This window comes from Pholis gunnellus, assembly GCF_910591455.1.
Source record: "Pholis gunnellus genome assembly, chromosome: 18".
Classification (NCBI taxonomy): Eukaryota; Metazoa; Chordata; class Actinopteri; order Perciformes; family Pholidae; genus Pholis; species Pholis gunnellus.
Genome location: NC_136545.1, coordinates 21,145,278 through 21,168,356, shown reverse-complemented (window position 1 = coordinate 21,168,356; position 23,079 = coordinate 21,145,278). Strand labels below are relative to the sequence as shown.

General features: G+C 43.2%; 3 protein-coding genes across 4 annotated transcripts; all 3 read left to right on the top strand.

Annotated features, from left to right (window-relative positions):
• The first annotated feature begins 790 nt into the window (after window positions 1-790).
• slc31a1 (solute carrier family 31 member 1) lies at window positions 791-10,481 on the top strand. 2 transcript variants are annotated; one of them, XM_079179113.1, is made up of 7 exons: window positions 791-945; window positions 4,699-4,742; window positions 7,079-7,251; window positions 7,375-7,447; window positions 7,630-7,798; window positions 7,939-8,019; window positions 8,821-10,481. In XM_079179113.1, exons 3-7 carry the CDS (start codon window positions 7,081-7,083, stop codon window positions 9,020-9,022), a joined length of 696 nt encoding a protein of 231 aa, XP_079035239.1. In that variant the 5' UTR covers window positions 791-945; window positions 4,699-4,742; window positions 7,079-7,080; the 3' UTR covers window positions 9,023-10,481. The 2 variants fall into 2 exon arrangements, with proteins under 2 accessions (XP_079035239.1, XP_079035240.1); XM_079179114.1 differs by lacking the exon at window positions 7,939-8,019.
• A 698-nt stretch (window positions 10,482-11,179) lies between these two features.
• slc25a46 (solute carrier family 25 member 46) lies at window positions 11,180-15,293 on the top strand. Its single transcript, XM_079179108.1, has 8 exons — window positions 11,180-11,613; window positions 12,223-12,265; window positions 12,502-12,559; window positions 12,774-12,851; window positions 13,105-13,205; window positions 13,393-13,449; window positions 13,652-13,709; window positions 13,808-15,293. The coding sequence occupies exons 1-8, from the start codon at window positions 11,367-11,369 to the stop codon at window positions 14,411-14,413; spliced, it is 1,248 nt and encodes a 415-aa protein (XP_079035234.1). The 5' UTR covers window positions 11,180-11,366; the 3' UTR covers window positions 14,414-15,293.
• Window positions 15,294-15,785: 492 nt separating this feature from the next.
• Window positions 15,786-23,066, top strand: wdr36 (WD repeat domain 36). Its single transcript, XM_079179092.1, has 22 exons — window positions 15,786-16,022; window positions 16,614-16,641; window positions 16,746-16,846; window positions 16,933-17,050; window positions 17,145-17,277; window positions 17,515-17,569; window positions 17,813-17,945; window positions 18,191-18,366; window positions 18,539-18,659; window positions 18,955-19,020; window positions 19,253-19,342; window positions 19,479-19,621; window positions 19,703-19,820; window positions 19,908-20,073; window positions 20,282-20,390; window positions 20,480-20,559; window positions 20,699-20,806; window positions 20,938-21,169; window positions 21,607-21,726; window positions 21,864-21,945; window positions 22,550-22,737; window positions 22,850-23,066. Exons 1-22 carry the CDS (start codon window positions 15,876-15,878, stop codon window positions 22,997-22,999), a joined length of 2,664 nt encoding a protein of 887 aa, XP_079035218.1. The 5' UTR covers window positions 15,786-15,875; the 3' UTR covers window positions 23,000-23,066.
• The last annotated feature ends 13 nt before the right edge of the window (window positions 23,067-23,079 follow it).

The following is a 23,079-nucleotide window of genomic DNA, read 5'->3' as shown; positions in this document are numbered from 1 at the left end:
TCGAGTATTTGAGTCTCTCGCAGACATTTTGAGCCCTTAATGAACCCTTTCCGTAAGTGACTTAGCCTAAGGGAATTACCCACAAATCATTGCAATGTGACGTTAAACACGGGGTAACCAGTGGACGCATGGAGACGTAAAAAAAAACGTGTGTTCAGCCTGGAGTATTACATTCACACAGAAACATTAAGGGTTAAAGATGGAACAAACAATAAACATGAAATCAGAGAATATTTATTTATTTATTCATCAAATATTAGATTTTGTCATTGAAGCTGTTTTGACAAAAACGAGTAAATAGATTATATGAAGTTACTTCTCATCCTGTGAGTAAAAATCCTGGAAGACGTTCAAATCAGGGAGTACAAAGTATAAAATAAATACACACAATTATACATCATGTTTGTTGTTGTTTTCATGGTAACGTGATATGTTGCAGCAAAGTACTGTCCCGTTCATATTCACACCATCTCGAGCCCTCACAGCCTCTCACACTCAACCACTTACCAGGTGACGTCAGTAAGTCCATGAGGGTTCAGGGTTTGAGGGTTTAGGGGGGACGTTGGGATTTGGCCAGAGAGTTTCTTCTTCGTGTGTTCTGGTCACTGGACTCGCCACTCCAACTCCTACAGCTGTCACTCACGACAACCGGTTACGTGGCTCTAACAACTCAAGTCCCGCCCCTCACCTCAGGAATCGCCTTCCGATTGGTCCAAAACTGTTTGGCCCACCTCCTCGTAGCTCCTCCCTGTATGCTGCGTAAAGACGTCATGACGCAGGGTAACGGAAACGTCGGAGCAGCAGACGGCCGACGGTGAAGAGGAGAAGTTGAAGAGACGAACCACTTTCTTCTTCTTTCTTTTCTTCTTCTGTTTTATTTGTAATTGTTTAGTCTCGTGTTCCGGAGCTAAAACGGAGCGGAAGAATTTACCGGAAGTCCTCCAGGTAAGCTCGTGATCCTCTGGTGTGTGTTGCTGTGTGTGTGTAACTCTGACCTCTGCTGCTACTCACTAGCACCGGTGCGCTACAGGACCGGACCTCGCGGAGGAGTCACAGTTTAAGGTTCTCCTGCACGTAGTCACAAACGGGCTCGTGCGGGGTTCGAACCTGTGACTGTCTCAGAACAGAACGGGTGTTGTTGTGAATTCGGCTTGTACTCACTTCACCTGCAGAATGCTCATTCACACAAACACTCACCTTTAAGACCTGGTCTACCGTCATCTCGTCCACCGGCTCCACGTGTCGCTCTGTGTTGAATGCAGCAGATCTCAAAGCGGGTCTGGTTCTCAAAGCGGGTCTGGTTCTCAAAGCGGGTCTGGTTTACTAGGAAGTTCACAAACAGTGATTTGGAGGATGCAATGCTCGGGATAGCTGCCAGGAGCCATGTCTGTGTGTTTGTTTCCTCACACATTTAAAATATTTAAAAGAGGAGAACAATGAAGTCGGTATGAGAGAAGAACAATAAGATCTGACGTCAGATCAACCACAGCGATGCGTCTGAATAACAGACTCTCGTGTAACAATAGTCTGTGTCCTCAAACACGTTAAACACATTCCAACACGTTACAAGCACAAAACCACCCGTTGAGTGCTTTATTGTTTCATATTAATATTCTCAAATCTATTCTTTGGTTCACAGGAAGTCTGGACTGAAGTGTTTATAGTGAGGACTCATAATAATAATAATAATAATAATAATAATAATAATAATAAGATCATCCTTTATTAGTCTCGCAGTGGGACATTTACAGGATTACAGCAGCAAAGTGGAGTATGTGTGTATATATCGTGTGTGTATATATCGTGTGTGTGTATGTGTGTGTGTGTGTGTGTGTATATATATATATATATATATATATATATATATATACAGTATAGTGCAAACAAGAGACATAGTAAGAAAAGCAATGTATCAAAACAAGTATTATAAATAAGTAATAAAACAGTAAGAATATTAAATAAGTCAAAAATCCACAATAACTCAAATATTATAGATGCAGACAGAATCACAGATTTAGTGTGTTTAGTGTAATAATAACAACACACTGAGGTCATGAGCATCATCTGAAGAGAGACGATGATGTCATGCTCCTGCTGATCAGCTGATCATCACAGACCAACGATCCCGACATCAGACGAGCAGGAAAGGGTTCACATGACCCGAACACCAGGACCCACGCTCTCAATCTGACCAGTGGGACCACGCTGGTCTGGGTCAGTGGGACCGGGTCTGTTCTGGTCTGGGTCCCACTAACCCTCACCTGTAGAGACCTGTTGGTTCATCTGTTGTGCCGTCAGGTGATTTAAATCACTTTAAAGGAGGAAGGAGGAGGAGAACCGGTCCACAACAATGAAGTCCTTGTGAGAGAGCACAGGCCGTCTGACAGCAGATCAGTGATCTAATTTAATAACATGTCGAATGTCACAACAATGGTGGAGTCTGTTTAATTCATGAGGAAACAGGCGCATCGTTTCCCAAAAGGCCGACTCACGCCTCAGAGAGAACACCACGGATGTGTGAATGTGATCACTGAGAGTCCTGTAGACCAGGTCTAAGGGTTGAGGGTTTGTGTGAATGAGGACTCTGCAGGTGAAATGAGTACAAGTTGAATTGAGGTGAAAACCCGTCACAGGCTTGAACCTGGAGGAGGTCCAGTGGAGCCGGTCTGGGTCTGATCCGGTCTAGATCACAGACAAGAACGAGAGTGTGAGAGGTTTAGAACTTCAACGCGTTTTAAGAGACGCGAGGACTTTGTTAAGCTCAACAGAGCTGCACGGAAGCCCAGCCGGCGACCAGCAGCACCATGAATTACATTTACAGACAATAACGAGACATTTCTGTCTGTAGTGTGATGTCATAAAACATAACGACAGACGTTCAGAGCTTCGTTCGTAAACCTTTTTAAAAAGCTTTGAGCGTTCCCCGAGCTGCTCTGCTGCATCATCTAACGTAATGATTATGATCTCATACAAACTTTATGTAACAAGTGAGTTCATTCGTTTTATTTATTTATGAGGAAACTGATCAACGCTTCCTGTGATGTCACCGTGACCTCATGCCTGAAGGGGAGACACGTGACATCACTTCCTGTCCACTGACCCCCAGAACAAGTGGGTGAAGTTCAGCCAATCAGTGACGAGGAGGTGACTGTCAGTGAGGTCAAAGGTCAAAGGACACATTTGCTGACTCGGGGTCAGTCCTGCTGCTGCTCTCTGATTGGCTGATGAGACGGTGCTCAGCTGTCAATCAGGTCTATTTATCTATTTATATCTATTCTCTGATCTGAATCTTAAGTCCAGACTTATTTATTTACTTATGTATAATTTTTGTTTACATTTTCCAAATATATAATGACCTCATCACAAACACGAATAAGAACTACAATGACCTCATCACAAACACTAATAAGAACTACAATGACCTCATCGTAAACACGAATAAGAACTACAACTGGTGATCTGCTGTTATGTTTATACAATTAACATAATGTCATTTATTTTATTTAAATACATTTATATCAGCAAATGATAGATAACGATATAATTAGTCATCATACTTCAATAATAATGTATTAACGGATCAATCAAACGATCTTATTGGCTGCTGGAGGAACACAGCTGGACCAATCAGGAGAGAGAGATTCTACTTCACATTAAAACATGAATCACTTCATTTCATCATCGTTCACATTTCATCACTTCTTAAATTTAGTTTGAATCTCGTTTCTTCGTCGATGATTTAAAGACTGAATGTGATGAACTGATATCAGGGTCAGAGGTCGACAACGACAGGAAGTGAATCATTTTCAAACGTCAATAAATGACATCATCAACTCTTTATCAGTAATACGAGGAACAATAGGTCCAAGACTGATGAGATCCAGGACTGATGTGGTCCTTCATTAACCCACACAAGGATCCTGGACCTGATCACTGCTCCGGTTTGTCGTCCCCACACGTTTCAAGAAGTCCACCATTGTCCCGGTCCCCCCAGAAAAGTCCAAAGCTCTCTGCCTGAACCACTCGGGCCCAGTAGGACTCACCTCCACCATCATGAAGTGGTTTTAAGTCCTCCACCCGGACTCCCTGGACCCACTTCAGTTTACTAACAGTACGAACACCAGTGTGCCCTCCAAGCTAAGCTACGTCATCCAGCTCAGAGACCTGGGACTCACTGAGACTGGATCAGGCACCACCGCAACCTCCACCTGGACCCCCCCAAAACACCGGAGTCCCTCAGGGAGAAGGACCCGCCCCCATCCCCAGTCAACTGGACTACAGTGGAGTTAGTAGCTTCAGGGTCCTCTGGGTTCATATCAGTGAAGACCTGACCGTCGTAGTCCACCTGGAACCGAACCGACCCTCTGAGTCCACCTGGTCTTGTTGTGTCGTCCCCCACCAGAGCTTGATTAGACCAGGTTCAGGTAGAACCAGGTTTGAGGTGAAGGGTCCCGGTCTCTGCGACACGTCTCTGAACTCTGACCTGAGACCTGCTGAACTCAGGAGCAGCATGTGATCTCTGAACGTCACAGGTGTGACAACAGGCGAGGGTTCATGTGCGGTTTTCACTGATTAGAGGAACGCTGTGGGAGCTGATTGGCTGTCTGGGAGGCATGCCGGCGCCCGATTGGCCGACGTTGACCCAGCTATCGGTTTTTATTAGCTGTTAAACTCGTCTCCTCTCTTTCTCTCTTTCAGACGTCTCTTCGGTGCTCGATCGCCCCTCGCTCTCTGCTCTCCAGGTAAGAGATTCTACTTCCTGTCTCTGTTTTAGGCTTTTGTCTCAGGTGTGACTGAAATCAGCCAATCAGAGCGCAGGGAGACGAAGGGAGACGCAGTGTAAAAGGTGGAGGGACGTTAGAGCTTTAAAAGTTGTCGATAAAGTTTTGAATTCAGTTGTGAATGATGAGTGACATCTGAACCAATCAGGATCAAAGCTTTTACTGCAGAGTGATTGATCAGTTATTGATTATTGATCAGATCCATGAAGTCCAGACGTGTTAAACAACTTTTATCAAAACACATTTGCTGTTTAATAAAATTGAAACTTTATTGAAACGTGGAAACAAAAAGACACATTTTGACTCGTCACAGATCGATTTATTGATTTATTGACATCGTGTGGAGCCGGATGAGCTGAGCCATCGTCAACACAACGAGGCTCAGCTTCATATCAGCAGTGATTCAGGCTCATGGGCGCGTCTCAAACAATAATAAACAGCTTCAGATACACAAAGGACGGATAAAGATGAAGAGACTCAGCTGTAAAAATACACACAGAGGATAGAGAACGTAGAGGATAGAGAACGTAGAGGATAGAGAACGTAGAGGATAGAGAACGTAGAATGTAGAGAGTGGAGAACGTAGAATAGAGAACGTAGAATAGAGAACGTAGAATGGAGAACGTAGAGAGTAAAAACACAAACTGTTTGTCTTACTTTAGTACTACAGCACTGTTGAACTTTGACCCCTCTTGTTCATATATTAACTTTGCAAAGGATTGTGGGTAACAGCTGGAGGTGAAACATACACAGATCGGATCAGAACAAAAGGAGCAAATATAACCTTTAGATCTCTGATCACGTTTGATGTTTGATTACAGCAGCTGGTCTACAAGGATCCAGAATACTTTATAAAAATCATTTCAACGTTCTGAAGTCTGTAAACCATCAAAAATCACGTTGTTTTAGTAATTAATTGTGTTTTTTTTCTTCATAAAAACACAATTCAAATGATAAGGAAATAAAAGATTGTAATTTTATAATAATTATTATTATTTATGAAGTGTAATAATGTGTTTAGAGCTCGTGTTAGAAGTTAAACATCATAATTCATCTCTCATATCTGTTTTATATTCATAAACATCTCCTTCAGACTACTGGATTTATTCAAGTTCATCACCAAAACTACATTTTACAGATTACATGTGAACACATCATGATGACGTTATAATGTAGCTTCAACCAGTACTCATGTTCACTGAGCAGAGCCTGAAGGCATCATGATGTCACTGAAGTGAACCTCGTTGGTTAGCCGTTAGCCGTTAGCGGTGCTGCTAACTGGTTTATCACAACGTTTCCCAACACGAGGCTCTCGGCCTCTCAAAGGTCCAGAGATGAAGTTCAGATTCGAGTGTTGATTTAGTCAGCTCTGGTTTTAAATGTCTCGTTAGTTTATCATATTTAGTGAAAAGAAAGTATTTTAATTCTTTTAGTTTTAGTCGATGAATGAGTCCATCACATATATTATGTTTATATATTTAACATCACTCCGACGTGTTTACCGTCACATGTTGTTTTTTGATGAACATTATTAAAGCTGAATACAAAGTAAACGGAGAGTTAAATTTATCTTTTAACTCAAAGTGACGCCGACTCGTACAAACAGGAAGTTAAGTGTTGCCGACGGCGATGGCCGACCTTCCCGTTAATGTCGCTCTGATCTAATTGGCTGACGTCAGACCGCAACATTCAGAGCGCTCCGATTGGCTCGTTCTGCCTCCTGTAGCCTCGGGGCCTCAGAGAGCCAATCGGATTACAGCAGACGTCTGCTCGGTCAGTGTTCAGTGAGTCTCTGTCTGGTGCAGTCGGCTTCACTTTAAGGTAAGAATCGTCAACGAGCTCCTGTAGAGTTCTATTCATAATTACAGACTCAATGACTCTTTAAATCCTATTTTAACTCTTGAGTTTTTGTTCTTATCCGAATGATCGGCGATCAGCTCCCGTCTGTATTGAACTCTCAGATGTTCACTGGATCACTGTGACGCTGCAGAAAACCTAAAAACAAGACTTTTCTCAGCGTCTTTTCTATGATTTCTGAGCTGATTTCTGGACATTTGTTGTGGACGCACGTCAGAGATAAAGATGTCATCGGGTAGTTTAAGTCCCTCTGAATGATCAACATGTGTTTCATGTTCTGTGTGTTCTGACTCTGAGGAGGTGAAGTGATGCACCAGACCTCCTCACCTCACCTTTGAATCTACTACAGACGAACATTAAAGTCCATGAATTCACAAAAACGGACGCTGAGCGACTCCATGGCAGCAAGATGTTGATGAAGGTGAGCTTGTGTCTTGCAGCCATGAACCACATGAACCACAGCGCCATGGACCACAGCGCCATGGACCACAGCGCCATGGACCACAGCAACATGGACCACCATCGTAACACCTTGGCCCCGCCCACCACTGGCGGACACGACCACGGAGGAGGAGGAGGGAGTGATGGGAGCAGTGGAGGACACGGGGGGATGGTGAGGTGTTCCTTACTGCTACGTCATGCTAATATGATAATAGCATCCTACAGGCGATGCTAGCATGCTAATGCGATAGCCACATATAGCCGTGAAGCTAACGTCTCGGTTGTCGTTGACCAGGTGATGACTTTTTACTTTGGCTACCACAACGTGGAGCTGCTGTTCACCGGCCTGCTCATCAACTCACCTGGAGGTAATTTTATAGCATTTATATTATGTTTGTTTACATATTTAAATGTTTCTACTTACTTTTTATCATATTTATATTGTCATAGCTTTGATTCACATTTTGTAAACATTTTCAGATTATTTCTCTCCCTTTTCGATCCCTCTGTCGACACTAACCCCGCCCCTCTTCTCCTCTCGTCCAATCAGAGATGGCCGGGGCGTGTATCGGCGTCTTCCTATTGGCCGTGCTGTACGAGGGGTTGAAGATGGGCCGTGAGACGCTGCTGCGTCGCAGTCAGGTCAACGTCCGCTACAACTCGATGCCGCTGCCGGGGTCTGATGGGACGGTGCTGATGGAGACGCACAAGACGGTCGGGTAGGTGGCTAACGCTAATGCTAACAATGATATATTCCACAAAAGGAAGTGGTGACACGTTAGCGACGTGTTAGCGACATGTAACGGTAACTTAAATCAGTCCAGTCCAGTGACGTAAAATGTCATGTGTTCACTGTCAGCTCAGTGGTTGACATTCAGTGTTCGGAGGAGGCGGAGCTTCCTGTTGGACTAAAGTCCCGCCTCTCACGACTCTCTATCAGGTAACTATAGAGTTCAGGTTCTGGTTCTGGTCTCTGTCCTGGTCCAGGTCCTTTACCTGCGGTTTGAGGTGCTCTGATGAGACCAAAACAGATGATTGATGATGCATAATTAATGAGTATCGGCAGGTTCTGATTGGAGCATCTCAATACTTCACAGGAAGTCTTTAACAGGAACTTCAGTGGTGCATTTCAGTTTTTCTGAAATTGTGTTGCGGCCTGGTGAAGTGTTCGGGCAGCTAACATGCTAACCCTCAAGCTAATAATGATGCTAACATTAATTGTCACACAAATCTGTCTGAAAATATTAAACATATATAGAGAGATAATGTGGACAGTAATGCTAACACTAACTCTGCTAAGTGTATGTAATTTTTCTAAGTTTTAACATGGTGGATTAGCAATGATGCTACGCTATGAACACAATACATGTTATGCTGAAGCTAACACTGGTGTGGAGCTACATCAAGTGTTGGAGCAATGCTAACACCTACAAAAAAAGCTAACACTGCTACTAATGCTAAGTTAGCTATTTTCAGCGAAACATAAAACTGTACTGTATTTCTGTTGTTAGCTATAATGCTAATGTTAAAATGAACTAAAGTGCATCCATGCTAATGCTAACACACTAATAGCAATTACTAATGGTGCCAAAGCTATACATCGGTAATGGAGTTTTTTTATGATGAACGGTAAGTGCTAATGCTAAAACTGCTAGCATCATGTTAATAGCAACATTATCTAAAAACCTAAAGCTAACAGTGATGCTAACAGCGGTGCTAATCCCTAGTCTCGTCCTTTCAGGCAGCGGATGATAAGCCCCGCCCACTTCCTGCAAACCCTGTTGCACGTGGTTCAGGTGGTCGTCAGCTACTTCCTGATGCTCGTCTTCATGACCTACAACGCCTACCTCTGCATCGCCGTGGCAGCCGGCGCCGGCATGGGCTACTTCCTGTTCAGCTGGCGGAAGGCGGTGGTCGTCGACATCACCGAGCATTGCCATTAGCTAGCTTAGCTAGCGCACTAGTTAGCGATCCGATCGGGACTTTTGATTTTTGCTTATCACAATCGCTGAGACGCTAACGAACACTTTCGCTCTATGTTAGCACGCTAGCCAACCTTTGGAACTACAAACGCCAGAACGTTAGCGCAGAAAACGAGACACTAACCTGCACACTTAATTAACGTCTGTAGTTAGCGATTAATAAATCCGACAAGCACTTTTTTTTTTTTGTCCGTTTTTTTTTTTTTCGAACTCGGAAGGTTCTGATTGGCCAAATCATGCCATGCTGTCTTTTATTTCCGTTTTTGTTGCCATGAGAACTGGCAGATTAGTGCCAGCTGCTCTTAGCCAAAACGTTAGCATACGTTAGCATACGTTAGCATACGTAGCTTACATAATACACTTGTGTTGTTAGTTAGCATTGTTAGCTGCTTGTTAGAGGAACCATCAGTCATAAAACAGAATTTAAACATGTATTTAGAATATAATTTATTAGTGAATAAATATTTTATAAAAGTTTTCATTTAGATTTTTTTTTATTTTTGTTGCAGTTCGATAAAAACATCTCCACTAAGCAGTGAGTCAAATTGATCAATCTATATTTTAAGAATTACATTTTCATTAAAAAAGTACCCGCCTTTTTTGGGAGAATTCCTATTGGTCGGCGAGCCAATCAGTTTTAAAAAAACATTCTTTGATTTTAAGTATAAAACACAAACTTCTTCTCAGTTTTCTTTTTAAAGATCATGAAACTTGAAGCTGCTTCTTGAGTCAAACTTTTAAAAACCCATTTAGTGTTTTCTTTAAGTCTTTTCTCGACACCTGTTGCCTTAACGCGGCTCACAGACGTCCCGACCTGAAGCCAGCGTTCCATTTTTAGGTGCTGATCAACATGTCTGTTAACGTGGAGGCTCTGCTGGTTTCACTTTAGTTCAACTTGAAAACTCTCGTTCTTTACTTTTTCTTTTTTTTTCCGGGTCTGAGAAGAAACGTGTCGTCGGTGGAGGTCGAAGGTCACCAGGAACAAACAGAGAGGAAAGACCAAAAGTAAAAGATGACGACTGGTTCCTAACTTTGATTAACTTCTTCTTTCTGACCGCCACAGGTTTATTGTGATTCTTTTTTTATTTTATTTTATCGATTCACACTGACAGGTGGGCGGAGTTTACTTACTGGACCAATCAGGTTGCAGGGACAGAGTGCAGTTACTGGACTTTTAATTCTAAGCAGCATTTCAGACGTTCCCATACCTTTGATCAGTGTGTCGTGTTGTTAGACGTCCTCAGACTGTTCGAGTCTCTTGTGTGAATCTGTTCATGTTGTTGAAAATGAAGTCCAGACTTTATGATTAAAACCGTCTGTGAAGGAAACTGTTCATCAGAATATTAAATTGTCTGAAAGATGTTTTAATTGTCAGAAATGCTGGAAATATTGAAAAAAAAAGAATAAATTTTATGATCAACTCGTCGTTGTGTCGTCTGTACGGAGCAAATAAACATCAGACAGAAGAAATATACATAATAATAGATAAATACATAATAAAATACGAATACAAAACAAACAACCACAGTTTTAACATTTTGTTCATGACGTATTTAAAGCTGTGCTGTTTGTTTTTTATTTGTATTTTATTATAAATCTCTTCATCACCTCACGAAAATACATTTTATAGCAGAAAATGAATGAAATGTAACATTAAAACCATTCGGACCAAATAATCAAATAATCTTCTGATTCTTTCTTTATATTCTTAAACTCGACATATTACTTATTTAAAATTGTTTTTAATTTATCTCAGTTTATTAATTAAGAACACAATAGACACATTGTGTCAATAATTAAATTATATAACATTTATTATACTGAAATGGGCTTCAGCATTATGTGTACTTTTACTTTTGTTACTTTAAGAATATTTGAGGCTAAAACTTGTTAATTTAAAAATTTTAAAAATAGTTTCTGACTGCAGAACTCTTTTCTTGTAACAGAGTATTTTTATATTTTGGTATTAACACTTTTAATTAAGTAAAAGATAGAGTACTTAAATTATTTATATTATATGATGGACTTCCGGTAAGAGCTGTTCTTCTTCTACTGTCCAGTAAGAGGCAGTAATGAGCTGTAACTCCGCCAGTCTGCCGGAAGTAAAGAAGAAGAAGAACTTCCAGGTGACAGGTGGATGTTGTTTAGCTGCGGGTCAAATCAATCAGGGACGAATATTCCGCCTTTAAATCATTTCTCCGGTTATTTTACCGGCACGTGGATGTGTTCCGTTTGATGAGCTCTGACATCCGGGTCTTATTCACGGTCCTCCCGCAGTTCGTCCCCTGCACCGACCGGCCCTCTGATGGCCTTCAGGCGGCCGGACAGCTTCGATGACCCGCTGTACGGAGCGAGCTACCCGGTCAGAAGCGCCGGAGGCCCCGCGGAGCTGCAGCACCACCACTGGGTCACCACGCCGCCGGATATCCCCGGCAGCCGCAACCTGCACCACGGAGAGCGGACACCTCAGCATGACGATCCTCTGGGAGAGCGCGGAGGTCCCGGAGCTGCAGCCGGCTGGGAGGCTCCGCAGCCGGGCGTACCTCCTGGCGGTGAGTGGGTGTGGAGCAACGGAGAATGATTAGCTAGCAGGATCAGAATAGTTAGCTTATTATGGCTAATTTACAATGAAAAGTGATCGTAACAGGCTAACGGCTACATAGCTAACGTGAGGTCTGTCCGATAAGAAGCTAACATGTCAACAAGAAACACTGAAGGCTAAAGAGGCGAATACATAATGTTAGCGGGTAGTTAGCTTGCAGGCTAATCCTATAGGAAGTGAACGATGTTAAGGGGGTAATTCACACTAACTGGTGGTTAGCTTGCAGGCTAATCCTATAGGAAGTGAACGATGTTAAGGGGGTAATTCACACTAACTGGTGGTTAGCTTGCAGGCTAAAAACAGAATGGGAACTCAATGCAGCATGCTAGTTGACTGTTAGGGAGAAGGCTAATTAGCCTGTAATGTGAAGTACATGGATATTTTGATTAAGATGAAAGTGTAAAATCATTATTATTTATGAGTTCTATGATTTGTTTTTAATTGTAATCCGTCTATAGAGAATAAACCTCACTTTTGTATATGTATGTCTCATAATGATAGAATTACTAAGTGTTATTATTGTCTCATAGTAATGCTGATGTGTTGTTGTTTCTTGCAGAGCAGCTCAATCGATTTGCTGGATTTGGAATCGGACTCGTCAGGTTGGAAATGAATCCTTATTAACATTAATATTAATAATAATAATGGTCGTATAATAAATGTCTTACTGTCTGACAGAGCTGTCAATCATCATGACATCATTCCTAAACTAGTGTCTGTAGAGCCTGACGGACAAAAAACCTCAAATTAAAAATAAATACATTTCAGAATAAATGTCTCTAATTAAATCTCTCCCCCCCCCCCCTCCCTCCCTCCCTCCCTCCCTCCCTCCCTGCAGTCTGTTCACTGAGAACGTTCTTGCTCATCCGTGCATCGTCTTCCGCAGACAGTGTCAGGTATCGTCTCACCTTCTTAATAACTGATCAATAACTAACGTCTGCGTCTCATCAGGACCGAGTGAACGTTAAAGGAGCAATAAAAAAAATATAACAAACTTTACATCATTAAAATGATGTTTATGGTTTAAATGTAATTCTTGCAACATATTTAGTTCATAATAATGATGATGTTATTCCCTCCTGCTGCCCTCTGATTGGCTGCTGGTCTCAGGTGAACTACCACGCCCGGTGTTACCACCTGACTCCGTTCAGCGCCGTCGCCGTCATGTACTCCATCACCAAGGCTCAGGTGAGATATTAACAACATATCAATGATACACAACATTTATAAACTATTATTAAGAATGTGTGTTATTATTATTCAAGTATAAATAACCAATGATATTAAATATTATTATTAAATATAAATATAGTTTTCAGTGCCAATGAATAATCAGTGTTTTTCAACATGAGAATATGAACTGTAAATACTAAACGTGTCATCATGAGGTGTAACAGGTCAGTAAAGCGTTGTTGTTGTTGTTGTTGTTGTTGTTGTTCAGGGTGTGAAGTCTCTGTGGAAGGGGATGAGCAGCACCTTCATCGTTCACGGCATCACACTCGGAGCCGAGGGCGTCATGAGCGAGTTCACACCGCTACCACGGTAACTACTAAGTAGTATTACTCTAGTATCTCTGTAGTAATACTCTAGTATCTCTGTAGTATTACTCTAGTATCTCTGTAGTATTACTCTAGTATCTCTGTAGTATTACTCTAGTATCTCTGTAGTATTACTGTAGTATTACTCTAGTATCTCTGTAGTAGTATTACTGAGTGTTTTCTGTCCGTAGGGAACTTCCTCACAGGTGGAGTTGGAAACAGCTGGCTGGACATTTACTGCTTAAAGGGTCAGTTTACTTCTTCTACTGATTTATTTAATGAACTGAGTGTCGGTGCAGAACCTCCTTCACATTCCTGTAGATTTAAGTGTGTGTGTGTGTGTGTGTGTGTGTGTGTGTGTGTGTGTGTGTGTGTGTGTGTGTGTGTGTGTGTGTGTGTGTGTGTGTGTGTGTGTGTGTGTGTGTGTGTGTGTGTGTGGGGGGTCCTCAGGTTAACAGCTGTGGTGGCTCTTCCTTTCTACTGTGCGAGCCTCATAGAGACCGTCCAGGTGATTATTGATGATTGAAATGTTTTGTATGGAGCTCTGATCAGCTGTCTTGTCTGAGTCTGCTGCATGTCTCATATGTTCTCGTTGTTCCTCCTCAGAGTGAGATCGTCCGTGACGACTCGTCCTCCGGGCTGCTGGATTGCGTCCGTGAAGGTCTGACTCGTCTGTTGGGCGTCGGCGCTCCTCACAGTCACCGTCTGCTTCCGCTCAGCTCTCTGCTGCTTCCCGCCGCGCTGCACGCCATCCTGCGCTACGCCATCGCTGCCTCCGTCCAGCGGGTGGCGCTGTGGTTCCACCAGCGGGGCAGGAAACAGCGCGCCGACCCGTCCGACCCGTCCAACCCGCTGGACGCCTACTTCCCCGAGCTGGCGGCGGCGTGGGCGGGGTCTCTGGTGGCCGACGTGCTGCTGTTTCCCCTGGAGACGGCGCTGCACCGCCTCAGCCTGCAGGGCACGCGCACCATCATCGACGCCACCGACGGCGTGGTCGCCCTGGGCAACGTGGGCAGCCCGCTGGTGCTGCCCGTCAACTCTCAGTACGACGGCTTCTCCGAGTGTCTGCACGCCATCCGCCGCAAGGAGGGAACCGCCGGGTTCTACCGCGGCTTCGGAGCGCTGGCGACGCAGTACGCGCTGCACGGGGCGCTGCTCGCCGCCGCCAGGACGCTGCTGAGGCTGCTGCTGCTGGAGGGGGGGGGCAGCTAGTTACCACGGAGACGCAGCTTCACTTCCAAAGTTCAAATTACTTCTGTCCCCATGACAACGAAAAATTCTGTTTCTCTTTACAACGAGACAAGTGTTCAAAAACACGTTATAACACGTCGTTATGACACGCGTTATAACAACGTGTCGTCGCATGTCGTAACGACTCCTTTCAGTTCTTACACACTTCTGCTGTTTTTCCTGCAATCGCATCATATTTCCTTCATTACACAGCTTCCCGGTCATGTTTAGCCTAGCTTAGCACAAAGACTGGAAACATAGGGAAACTGTTAGCGTAGCTTAGCACAAAGCCTGGAAACGTTAGCGTAGCGCCATCAAAACAAAAATAAATCCACTTTCCAACAACACGAGGTCGGATTCACGTGTCGACTCTGAACGTTTGTGTCACGTCGTGATGTCACTTCCTGCCTTCAAACAAAACGTGGTGGTTGTGTGTTGCCATGGAAAAGCAGTGTCACTTCCTGTTCCAGCATGACCTCATGACCCCGTGCTGAAAGTAAACACACTAGAAGTACTGACATGAATACCTTCAGAGTAAAACATCAACAGCTGATTTAAATACACTTTTTATTTGTATAAAGTTGTAAAAATGGAAAATCTATTAAAAGAAATGTAGCGTTAGATTAAATTATATGTGAACCATAAATATTCAAATCAAGATCGATCAGTTAAATCAGAGACGGAAGTTGGTGTTTATTGATTTTTCAAAATAAATGTTTGGAAAATCAGTGGAACGTTTTCAACATAAAGTTGTGTGTTTATCTTTTTAAAATCACAGTCTGCACTCGTTCATATTTTGTTGTGTTTGTTGTAAATGTTGAAACTTTGTGTCGCAGAAAAATAAAATCTGAACTTAAAAATGTCTCTGATGTTCTCGTGGAGACGAAGCTTCTTGGTCAATTCAATCAACAAATAAAAGATAATTAATACAAATACATTTGAATGCACACGTTACCACAACATCTTTAAATACGGAATAAACGTTCAAACTTACTGTGTAGTTTATTGGTTTGACATAATTGAAAATCATCTTTTATGATTTTTTTGTTAAATGTTTTACTTATTCCAGACAGGTTATGTATTGAGTCTTTTTTATCACTATTTTAATATATTATATTAATATTTTAATATATTATATTCATTTTATTTATTATATTTCCCCTTCTATTAAAATGATTCCCTTAAAAAATCTATATATTTAAAAATATTTTTTTATCATTGACCAGTTTAAATTAAAGTTTAATTTTTCTGTTTTCCTGCTTCAAACGGAACCTTCGTCCTCAAGAGCGGAACATCATGTGAGCGCTCGTTGTTTACAGTCGGACTCAGTTGCTCGGCGCTCCTCCATGTGTTGTCTCCCTCGGTTCAGCTCCGTCTCTCCGGTTCGTTGGTCCGTTTGTTAGTTCTCGTGTTTATTCGGTGAACTCCTCCGTTGTTACCGGACATGCCGAGCGGCGGCAGCTCTTTGTTCTCCGGGTTCCGGGTTCTGGGTCTTTATTCCAACCACGTGCCGCACGCGCTCCGGTACCACAAGAAGCACCGCGAGTTCTACGTGGTGACGGCGGTCGGTCAGTGTTTCCACACGTACAATGTAAGACACTTATTTACTGTCGATTAAAGTGTGTGCGCGCGCGCGTGCGTGTGTGTGTAAATGTGTGTGTGTGTTTATAACGTGTCCTCCGTTGGTTTGTCCTCTGACGGCTCCCGTACAGACCGTCAACATCGGCTTTATCTCCTCACCCGTCTCTCTCTCTCTCTCTCTCCCTCTCTCTCCCTCTATCTCCTCACCCGTCTCTCTCTCTACCTCTCTCTCTCTCTATCTCCTCACCTGTCTCTCTCTCTCTCCTCACCCGTCTCTCTCTCTCCTCACCTGTGTCTCTCTCTCCTCACCCGTCTCTCTCTCTCCTCACCTCTCTCTCTCCTCACCTCTGTCTCTCTCTCTCTCCTCACCCGTCTCTCTCTCTCCTCACCTCTGTCTCTCTCTCTCTCCTCACCCGTCTCTCTCTCTCCTCACCTGTCTCGCTCCTGACCCGTCTCTCTCTCTCTTCATAAATATTTTAAACCCATTAAAGTATGTTGACTGACGAGTCCATCGATGGATGTATTGATTGATTGATGTATTGATTGATTGATGTATTGATTGATTGATGTATTGATTGATTGACGTATTGATTACTTCCAGGTGAACCGGTTGGGGATCGTTGCTGTCAGTGAGTACATTTCAATATATTTAAACTGAATCCACTATGATGCTGCTGAGAGCTCTGCTCTCTGATTGGCTGCTGTGCTGTGATGTAACGTGGTGGTTTCCTAGGTAACAGCCTGTCTGATGACATCAGCTGTGTGGCAGCAGACAGGATGTTGGTGTTCGCCGCCGCCGGGCGAGTCATCAGCGCCTTCGCCCGCAACAAAGAGGTCAGAAAACTTTATTTAAAAACATAATTCAACGAACAATAACAAAAACAAAATAAGTATTTTGAGCCACTTTGCTCTCCGTACAGGTGGTGATGCGTTACCATGGACACAAACAGGAAGTGCGTCTGCTGCTTCCTCTGGGCGATCAGCTGATCTCGGCCGATGGCGGTGGCGATGTCATCGTGTGGGATGTTCAGGAAGGAGGTAAGGGGGCGGGGCTTCACGTGTTCTCTCCAGTTTCCTTCTTTTGCCCCTTATTGTTACCCATCATGCCTTGCTCTCTCTCACTCTCACACAGACGTCTACCTGCGGCTGCAGTTCGACTCCGCCACCTTCGACGTGTCGGCCATGATGCACCCCAGCACCTACCTGAACAAGGTGCTGCTGGGAAGCTCCCAGGGTGCACTGCAGCTCTGGAACATCAAGACCAGGTTAGCGTGTTAGCGTGTTAGCATCCAGGCTTTTATTGTGAAACACCTGAAGGGTAAAAAATAAATAAACGGGAGTAGTACTACAGTCTTAGTTGTACTCTCAACTGTACTGTACAGTAGTACAGTGGTGGTAGTACTCTCAAGACTCGTAGCAGTATATACAGTAGTAGTATGGGGGGGGTTAATACTGTGTTTAACTCCAGCGTGTGTTTAACTCCGGCGTGTTCTTGTCTTCAGTAAGTTGTTGTTCACGTTCTCCGGCTGGTCGGCTGGAGTCACAGTTCTGCAGCAGGTCAGTGAATCATGAAAACACCAATAATGAAGACGAATGAAGGATTTATTTCTATAAACAAATTGTACATTATTATTGTAACATATCTGTTTTTATATATATATTAAAATCAGTTCAATGTATTTTAAATACATTTAGTCATATAACATTTTAAAAGTTAAAATGAATTGAATGTTATTTATTACGTGCTTTTATTAATTATTAATACAACATTTCTATTTGTTGAATAATTAATTTTCCCAGAGTCCTGCAGTGGACGTCGTCGGTGTTGGCACGGCGACGGGACGCATCATCATTCACAACATCCGATTGGACGAGACGCTGATGAGCTTCACGCAGGACTGGGGACCAATCAGCTCGCTCACTTTCAGAACAGGTGGAGATATTATTATTATTATTATTATTATTATTATTAATAATAATAATAATAATAAATATTATATATATTATTATTATATATAATAAATATAATATATATACATATATATAATGTATTAGTATCATAATATAAATAATATATATATATTTATTGAATATATTAGTAGTATAATAATAATCTTAATAACTTCTCATCAAATTCAGATAACTTTATTTAACATGTCTCCGCTCTCTGTCCGTCAGACGGCCCCCCCATCGTGGCGTCCGGTAGTCCTCAGGGCCACATTGCATTCTGGGACCTGGAGCGCCGTCAGCTGGTCACTCAGCACAGACACGCCCACAGGACAGCCGTCGCCGCGGCAACCTTCCTGCACGGAGAGCCACTGCTGATCACCAACGGAGCCGACAACGCCATCAAGGTACTAATATACACAATATATACACAATATACACAATATATACACAATACACACACAACGCCATCAAGGTACTAATACACAATATATATACAATACACACACAACGCCATCAAGGTACTAATACACATAATATATATATTTCTATATATTTCTAACGGTGTGATTTCTTCAGGTGTGGATATTTGACCAGGAGGGCGGGGCCCCCAGGTTGCTAAGGAGTCGTCAGGGCCACAGTGCCCCGCCCACCACCATCCATCACCACGGCAACGACGGAAAAAACATCCTCAGTGCTGGTAAATAAATATAATTTATCTGTTTATTTTATCGTCACATGATTATTTTACTAATAATACATTTTTATATTTTATATTAATTAATTTTATATTTAATTTGTGTCCTTTTTTATAATGTAATTATTTTATATTTTAAAGTTATGAAACAAAATTCCATATTTTCCAATAAGCTTTATTTTTTCCTTGGGATTTATTTTATTTTTTAAATTACTTTTAATGTGCTTCTTGTTTCATTATATTTGTATATTGATGAACAGAATATAAGCTGGTGTTTGTGTTTTTCTGCCCCCTGCAGGTCAGGACGGGACGCTGCAGTCGTTCTCCACCGTCCACGAGCGCTTCAACAAGAACCTCGGTCACGGTCCGTTCACCACGTTTAAAGATCTAGAACCCAAACGTTGTTCATGTTTCATTTATGTCATTTATCAAATTCAGATTCAAACATTATAAGTTATATATGGTAATGTAATTTATAAAAACATCATTTATATGAAATATAAATTATGTCCTTTTATGTAATTCAGATTTAAACATAATTTATATACAAACAAAGTAGTTTAATGAAAACGTGACGTTTGGGTGTTTCCTTCTAGGCTCCATCAACAAGAAGAAGGAGCAGAAGAAGAAGAAGGGTTTGTCCTACGAGGAGCTGCGTCTTCCTGCCATCACAGCGTTCTCCTCCGGTGGGACACACACACACACACACACTTAAACACATACACGCACTCTCTCACACACACACACACACACACACACACACACACACACAAAGAGAAAACCTCCATTTAAAATACGTCCTCTTCTCTGATTGGCTGACAGCTGCCGCTCGTCAGTCGGACTGGGACGGCATCGTTGCGTGTCACCGCGGTCGCCTAGCAACCACCACGTGGAACTACCAGCGGTGCACCATGGGAGCTCATCACCTGCAGCCGCCGGCCGCCCGCAGGACCGACATCGCCACGGTAACAACACCTGTTTCTCTCTAAGCCCCTCCTCCTGCTTTCTCTTAAAGGCGTCACGTGACTTCCTGTCTCTGTTCACAGGCGGTCGACATCACTTCCTGTGGTAACTTCGCTGTGATTGGCTCGTCGAGCGGTCGCGTCGACGTCTACAACCTGCAGTCCGGCCAGCACCGCGGTTGCTATGGCAACGATGAGACAGGTGTGTTCACCTGTTCTGGTCTGTGATTGGTCTGTGCTGTGTCTCTGTCTGTCATTAACCCCCCCCCCCCCCCCCCCCCTGTCCCAGCTCACAGCGGGGCAGTGCGAGGCGTCGCCACGGACACCCTGAACCAGCTGACTCTCACCGCAGGCTCTGATTGGCTGCTCAAGTTCTGGCGCTTCAAGAGCAGGAAACAGGAAGAGCAGCTGAAGCTACATGCTGCGCCAGCTAGCATGATGCTACACAGAGACAGGTAGCTAACGGTTAGCATGATGCTACACAGAGACAGGTAGCTGACGGTTACCATGATACTACACAGAGACAGGTAGCTAATAGTTAGCATGACTCTACACAGAGACAGGTAGCTAATAGTTAGCATGACTCTACACAGAGACAGGAAGCTAACGGTTGGCACAACGCTACACAGACATATAGCTAACAGTGTTTTCTGTTTCTTTTAGCGGGATGTTAGCATTAGCGCTGGATGACTTCACGCTGCTGGTGGTCGACATAGAAACCAGACGGATCGTCAGGAAGTTTGCCGGTCACCACGGCAACATCAACGACATGGTGGGTCTAACGCGGCTAACAACCTGCTAATGATGTTCAATACGAGCTAGCATGCTAACAGACCGCTCATGTTATTGTTTCTTCCTCAGACGTTCAGCCCCGATGGTCGCTGGCTGATTACCGTGGCGATGGACTGTACCATTCGTACCTGGGATCTCCCCTCTGGATTGTGAGAATGGAACGGTCCACTTCACCGTCAACACTTTCATTAAACACTTCAACTTCTAAACCGAATAATTTTACTGACTTATTTACATAATTACATATATATATATATAATATGAATAATTATGTTTCTCCTTCTTCAGTCTCGTCGACTGCTTCCTGGTTGCCATGGCGCCGGTGGGCGTGTCCTTGTCGCCGACCGGAGACTTCCTGTCGACAGCTCACGTTGACAGTCTGGGCGTTTACCTCTGGTTAGTTACAGCAGCCAATCAGATGTGTCGACAGAATACGTCTTATTTATGACATCACTGATCTGTGTGTTTGAGTCGTTGTCAGCTGATCTTCTGAAGCAGCCAATCACAGTGCAGCTCTCCTCCCTCAGGACCAATAAGAGTCTGTGTGGGCCCGTGGGGCTCCGCCCCCTCCCGGCCGACTACCAACCGGCCGAGGTGACGCTGCCGGGGGTCACGGTGGACGAGTCTGAACAGGAAGTGACATCAGAGGAGGTCGACGATGCGTACAAGTCGGCAGAACAGTTGGGGGCGGAGCTTGTGACTCTGTCTCTGCTGCCGGAGTCTCGATGGAAAAGTCTGCTCTACCTGGACACCATCAAGGTGAGTCAGCAGAGCAACGGAGTCAGGTCTAACCGCTGTATATGAAATCAGATCACAAAGGGTTAAATATGGATCCATATACCAATGTCTGGGGCTATTATTGTGAAAGATGAGAAAGGAAGCCGAGTGAAATGAATAATAAAGTTTGTTCTGACTACAGAGCGTCTCATAAACAGTTTATATAAACAAAACAATTTATACAATTTAGATTTAAACATAATATAAAAGTCTATATATAAATTATAGATATATAGATCTAAACATTATAATTTAGATATAACGACATCATCTGATCGTGTGTGTGTGTGTGTGTGTGTGTGTGTGTGTGTGTGTGTGTGTGTGTGTGTGTGTGTGTGTGTGTGTGTGTGTGTGTGTGTGTGTGTGTGTGTGTGTGTGTGTGTGTGTGTGTGTGTGTGTGTGTGTGTGTGTGTCTCTAGAGGAGGAATAAACCCGTGGCTCCTCCCTCTGCTCCTCCTGCTGCTCCGTTCTTTCTGCCGACGCTTCCTGGTCTCACGCCTCGATTCACGTCGCCCACGGCAACCGAACAGGAAACACAGGTAAACACACAACTCTTCTTCTGTGGTTCCTTCTTCAACACACAACTCTTATTTCTAAAATCCTGTTTCCTCCTGATGTGTAGAGAAGTCACTTAATGATGATGGTGATGGTGATGATGATGTTTATTGTTGTTCAGTCCAAGCTGCTGCGTTGGGGTTTGATGTCTCAGAGGTCAGAGTTCAGTTCTGATCTGGAGTCAGCTCTAGAGTCTGGATCATGTGAGTCTGTTTTATTATACATCTCAACATATTACTGTACATTTGTTTTATTTTAGTTATTTTTTACTCTGTTAAACTAAAAATGTATATGTTGATTTTCTAAATATATATTATTTAATATATTATTTATATATAAAATATATTTAAAAATATATAATTTATATATATAATATATTATTTAATATATTTATATATAAAATATATAATTTATATATATAATATATTATTTAATATATTATTTAGCAGACGCTTTTATCCAAAGCGACTTACAGTAAGTGTATTGAAGAGAACTATCGTCTGCTTTGTTAAACGAGCATCTAATGGGGACGTTGGTGTGAATGCGTGTGAATCGCGCCGGTGAGGGGGCGTGGCTTATCGCCCCGGAAGCCGTTCAACTGTCCGCCTTCAACCATAGAAAAAATAACAATTTCAACTCCCGCGCCTCGCGATCGCAAATTTGTGTCACTTCAGTCTCGTGGCGTCTGTGCACAGAATAAGCTGCGCTGCGTTTGGTGTGAACGATTCTTGATAAATTGAATATCTATAAACATGTTTGTGGATAATATTTGATACGTTTTAATAAATCAACTCTCGTTCTGTGCAGTCGATCGCCCGCTGCGTCTCCTGAAGGATTGTGGGCCGGCGGCGCTCTCCGTCGAGCTCACCTGTCTGACGTCAGAGGGGGGCGGAGCCAGCGGGCTCCTGCTCGCCTTCATCCACATGATTGACAGCATGTTGTCCAGTGGGCGGGACTTCGACCTGGCTCAGGCTTACTTGGCCCTTTTCCTGAAGGTCAGCCAATCGGAACACAGCATTCATTTATTTATTTATATAACGTTTGTTGAGGTCTTCGGTCTTTTATTGTGGTAATTATTTTATTTTATTTTTTGTTTTTGTTTTTCAGCTCCATCTCCGCTCGTTGTCACAGGACTCTGTTGCCATGGCGGCGCTGCTCCGCCTCTCCCCCCGGCTGGAGGTGGGGTGGGCGGAGCTACGTGCATCATTTGACCAATCACTGTGTCTGCTGTCGTACGCCAAGAGTGCCCTGCTGTGATACACATACACACACACACACACACACACAGAAACACACTTTGTATTTTATTAAAAAGTTGTTGATTCATCGTCTCTGCG

Coding starts and splice junctions, on each gene's coding strand:
- slc25a46 (XM_079179108.1), top strand. CDS start 11,367: ATGGCCTTCAGGCGGCCGGACAGCTTCGATGACCCGCTGTACGGAGCG. Junction 11,614..12,222: donor GCCGGGCGTACCTCCTGGCG/GTGAGTGGGTGT, acceptor TGTTTCTTGCAG/AGCAGCTCAATCGATTTGCT. Junction 12,560..12,773: donor TCTTCCGCAGACAGTGTCAG/GTATCGTCTCAC, acceptor TGCTGGTCTCAG/GTGAACTACCACGCCCGGTG.
- wdr36 (XM_079179092.1), top strand. CDS start 15,876: ATGCCGAGCGGCGGCAGCTCTTTGTTCTCCGGGTTCCGGGTTCTGGGT. Junction 19,343..19,478: donor CATCACAGCGTTCTCCTCCG/GTGGGACACACA, acceptor ATTGGCTGACAG/CTGCCGCTCGTCAGTCGGAC. Junction 21,170..21,606: donor TCTACCTGGACACCATCAAG/GTGAGTCAGCAG, acceptor GTGTGTCTCTAG/AGGAGGAATAAACCCGTGGC.
- slc31a1 (XM_079179113.1), top strand. CDS start 7,081: ATGAACCACATGAACCACAGCGCCATGGACCACAGCGCCATGGACCAC. Junction 7,252..7,374: donor GTGGAGGACACGGGGGGATG/GTGAGGTGTTCC, acceptor GTCGTTGACCAG/GTGATGACTTTTTACTTTGG. Junction 7,448..7,629: donor GCTCATCAACTCACCTGGAG/GTAATTTTATAG, acceptor TCGTCCAATCAG/AGATGGCCGGGGCGTGTATC.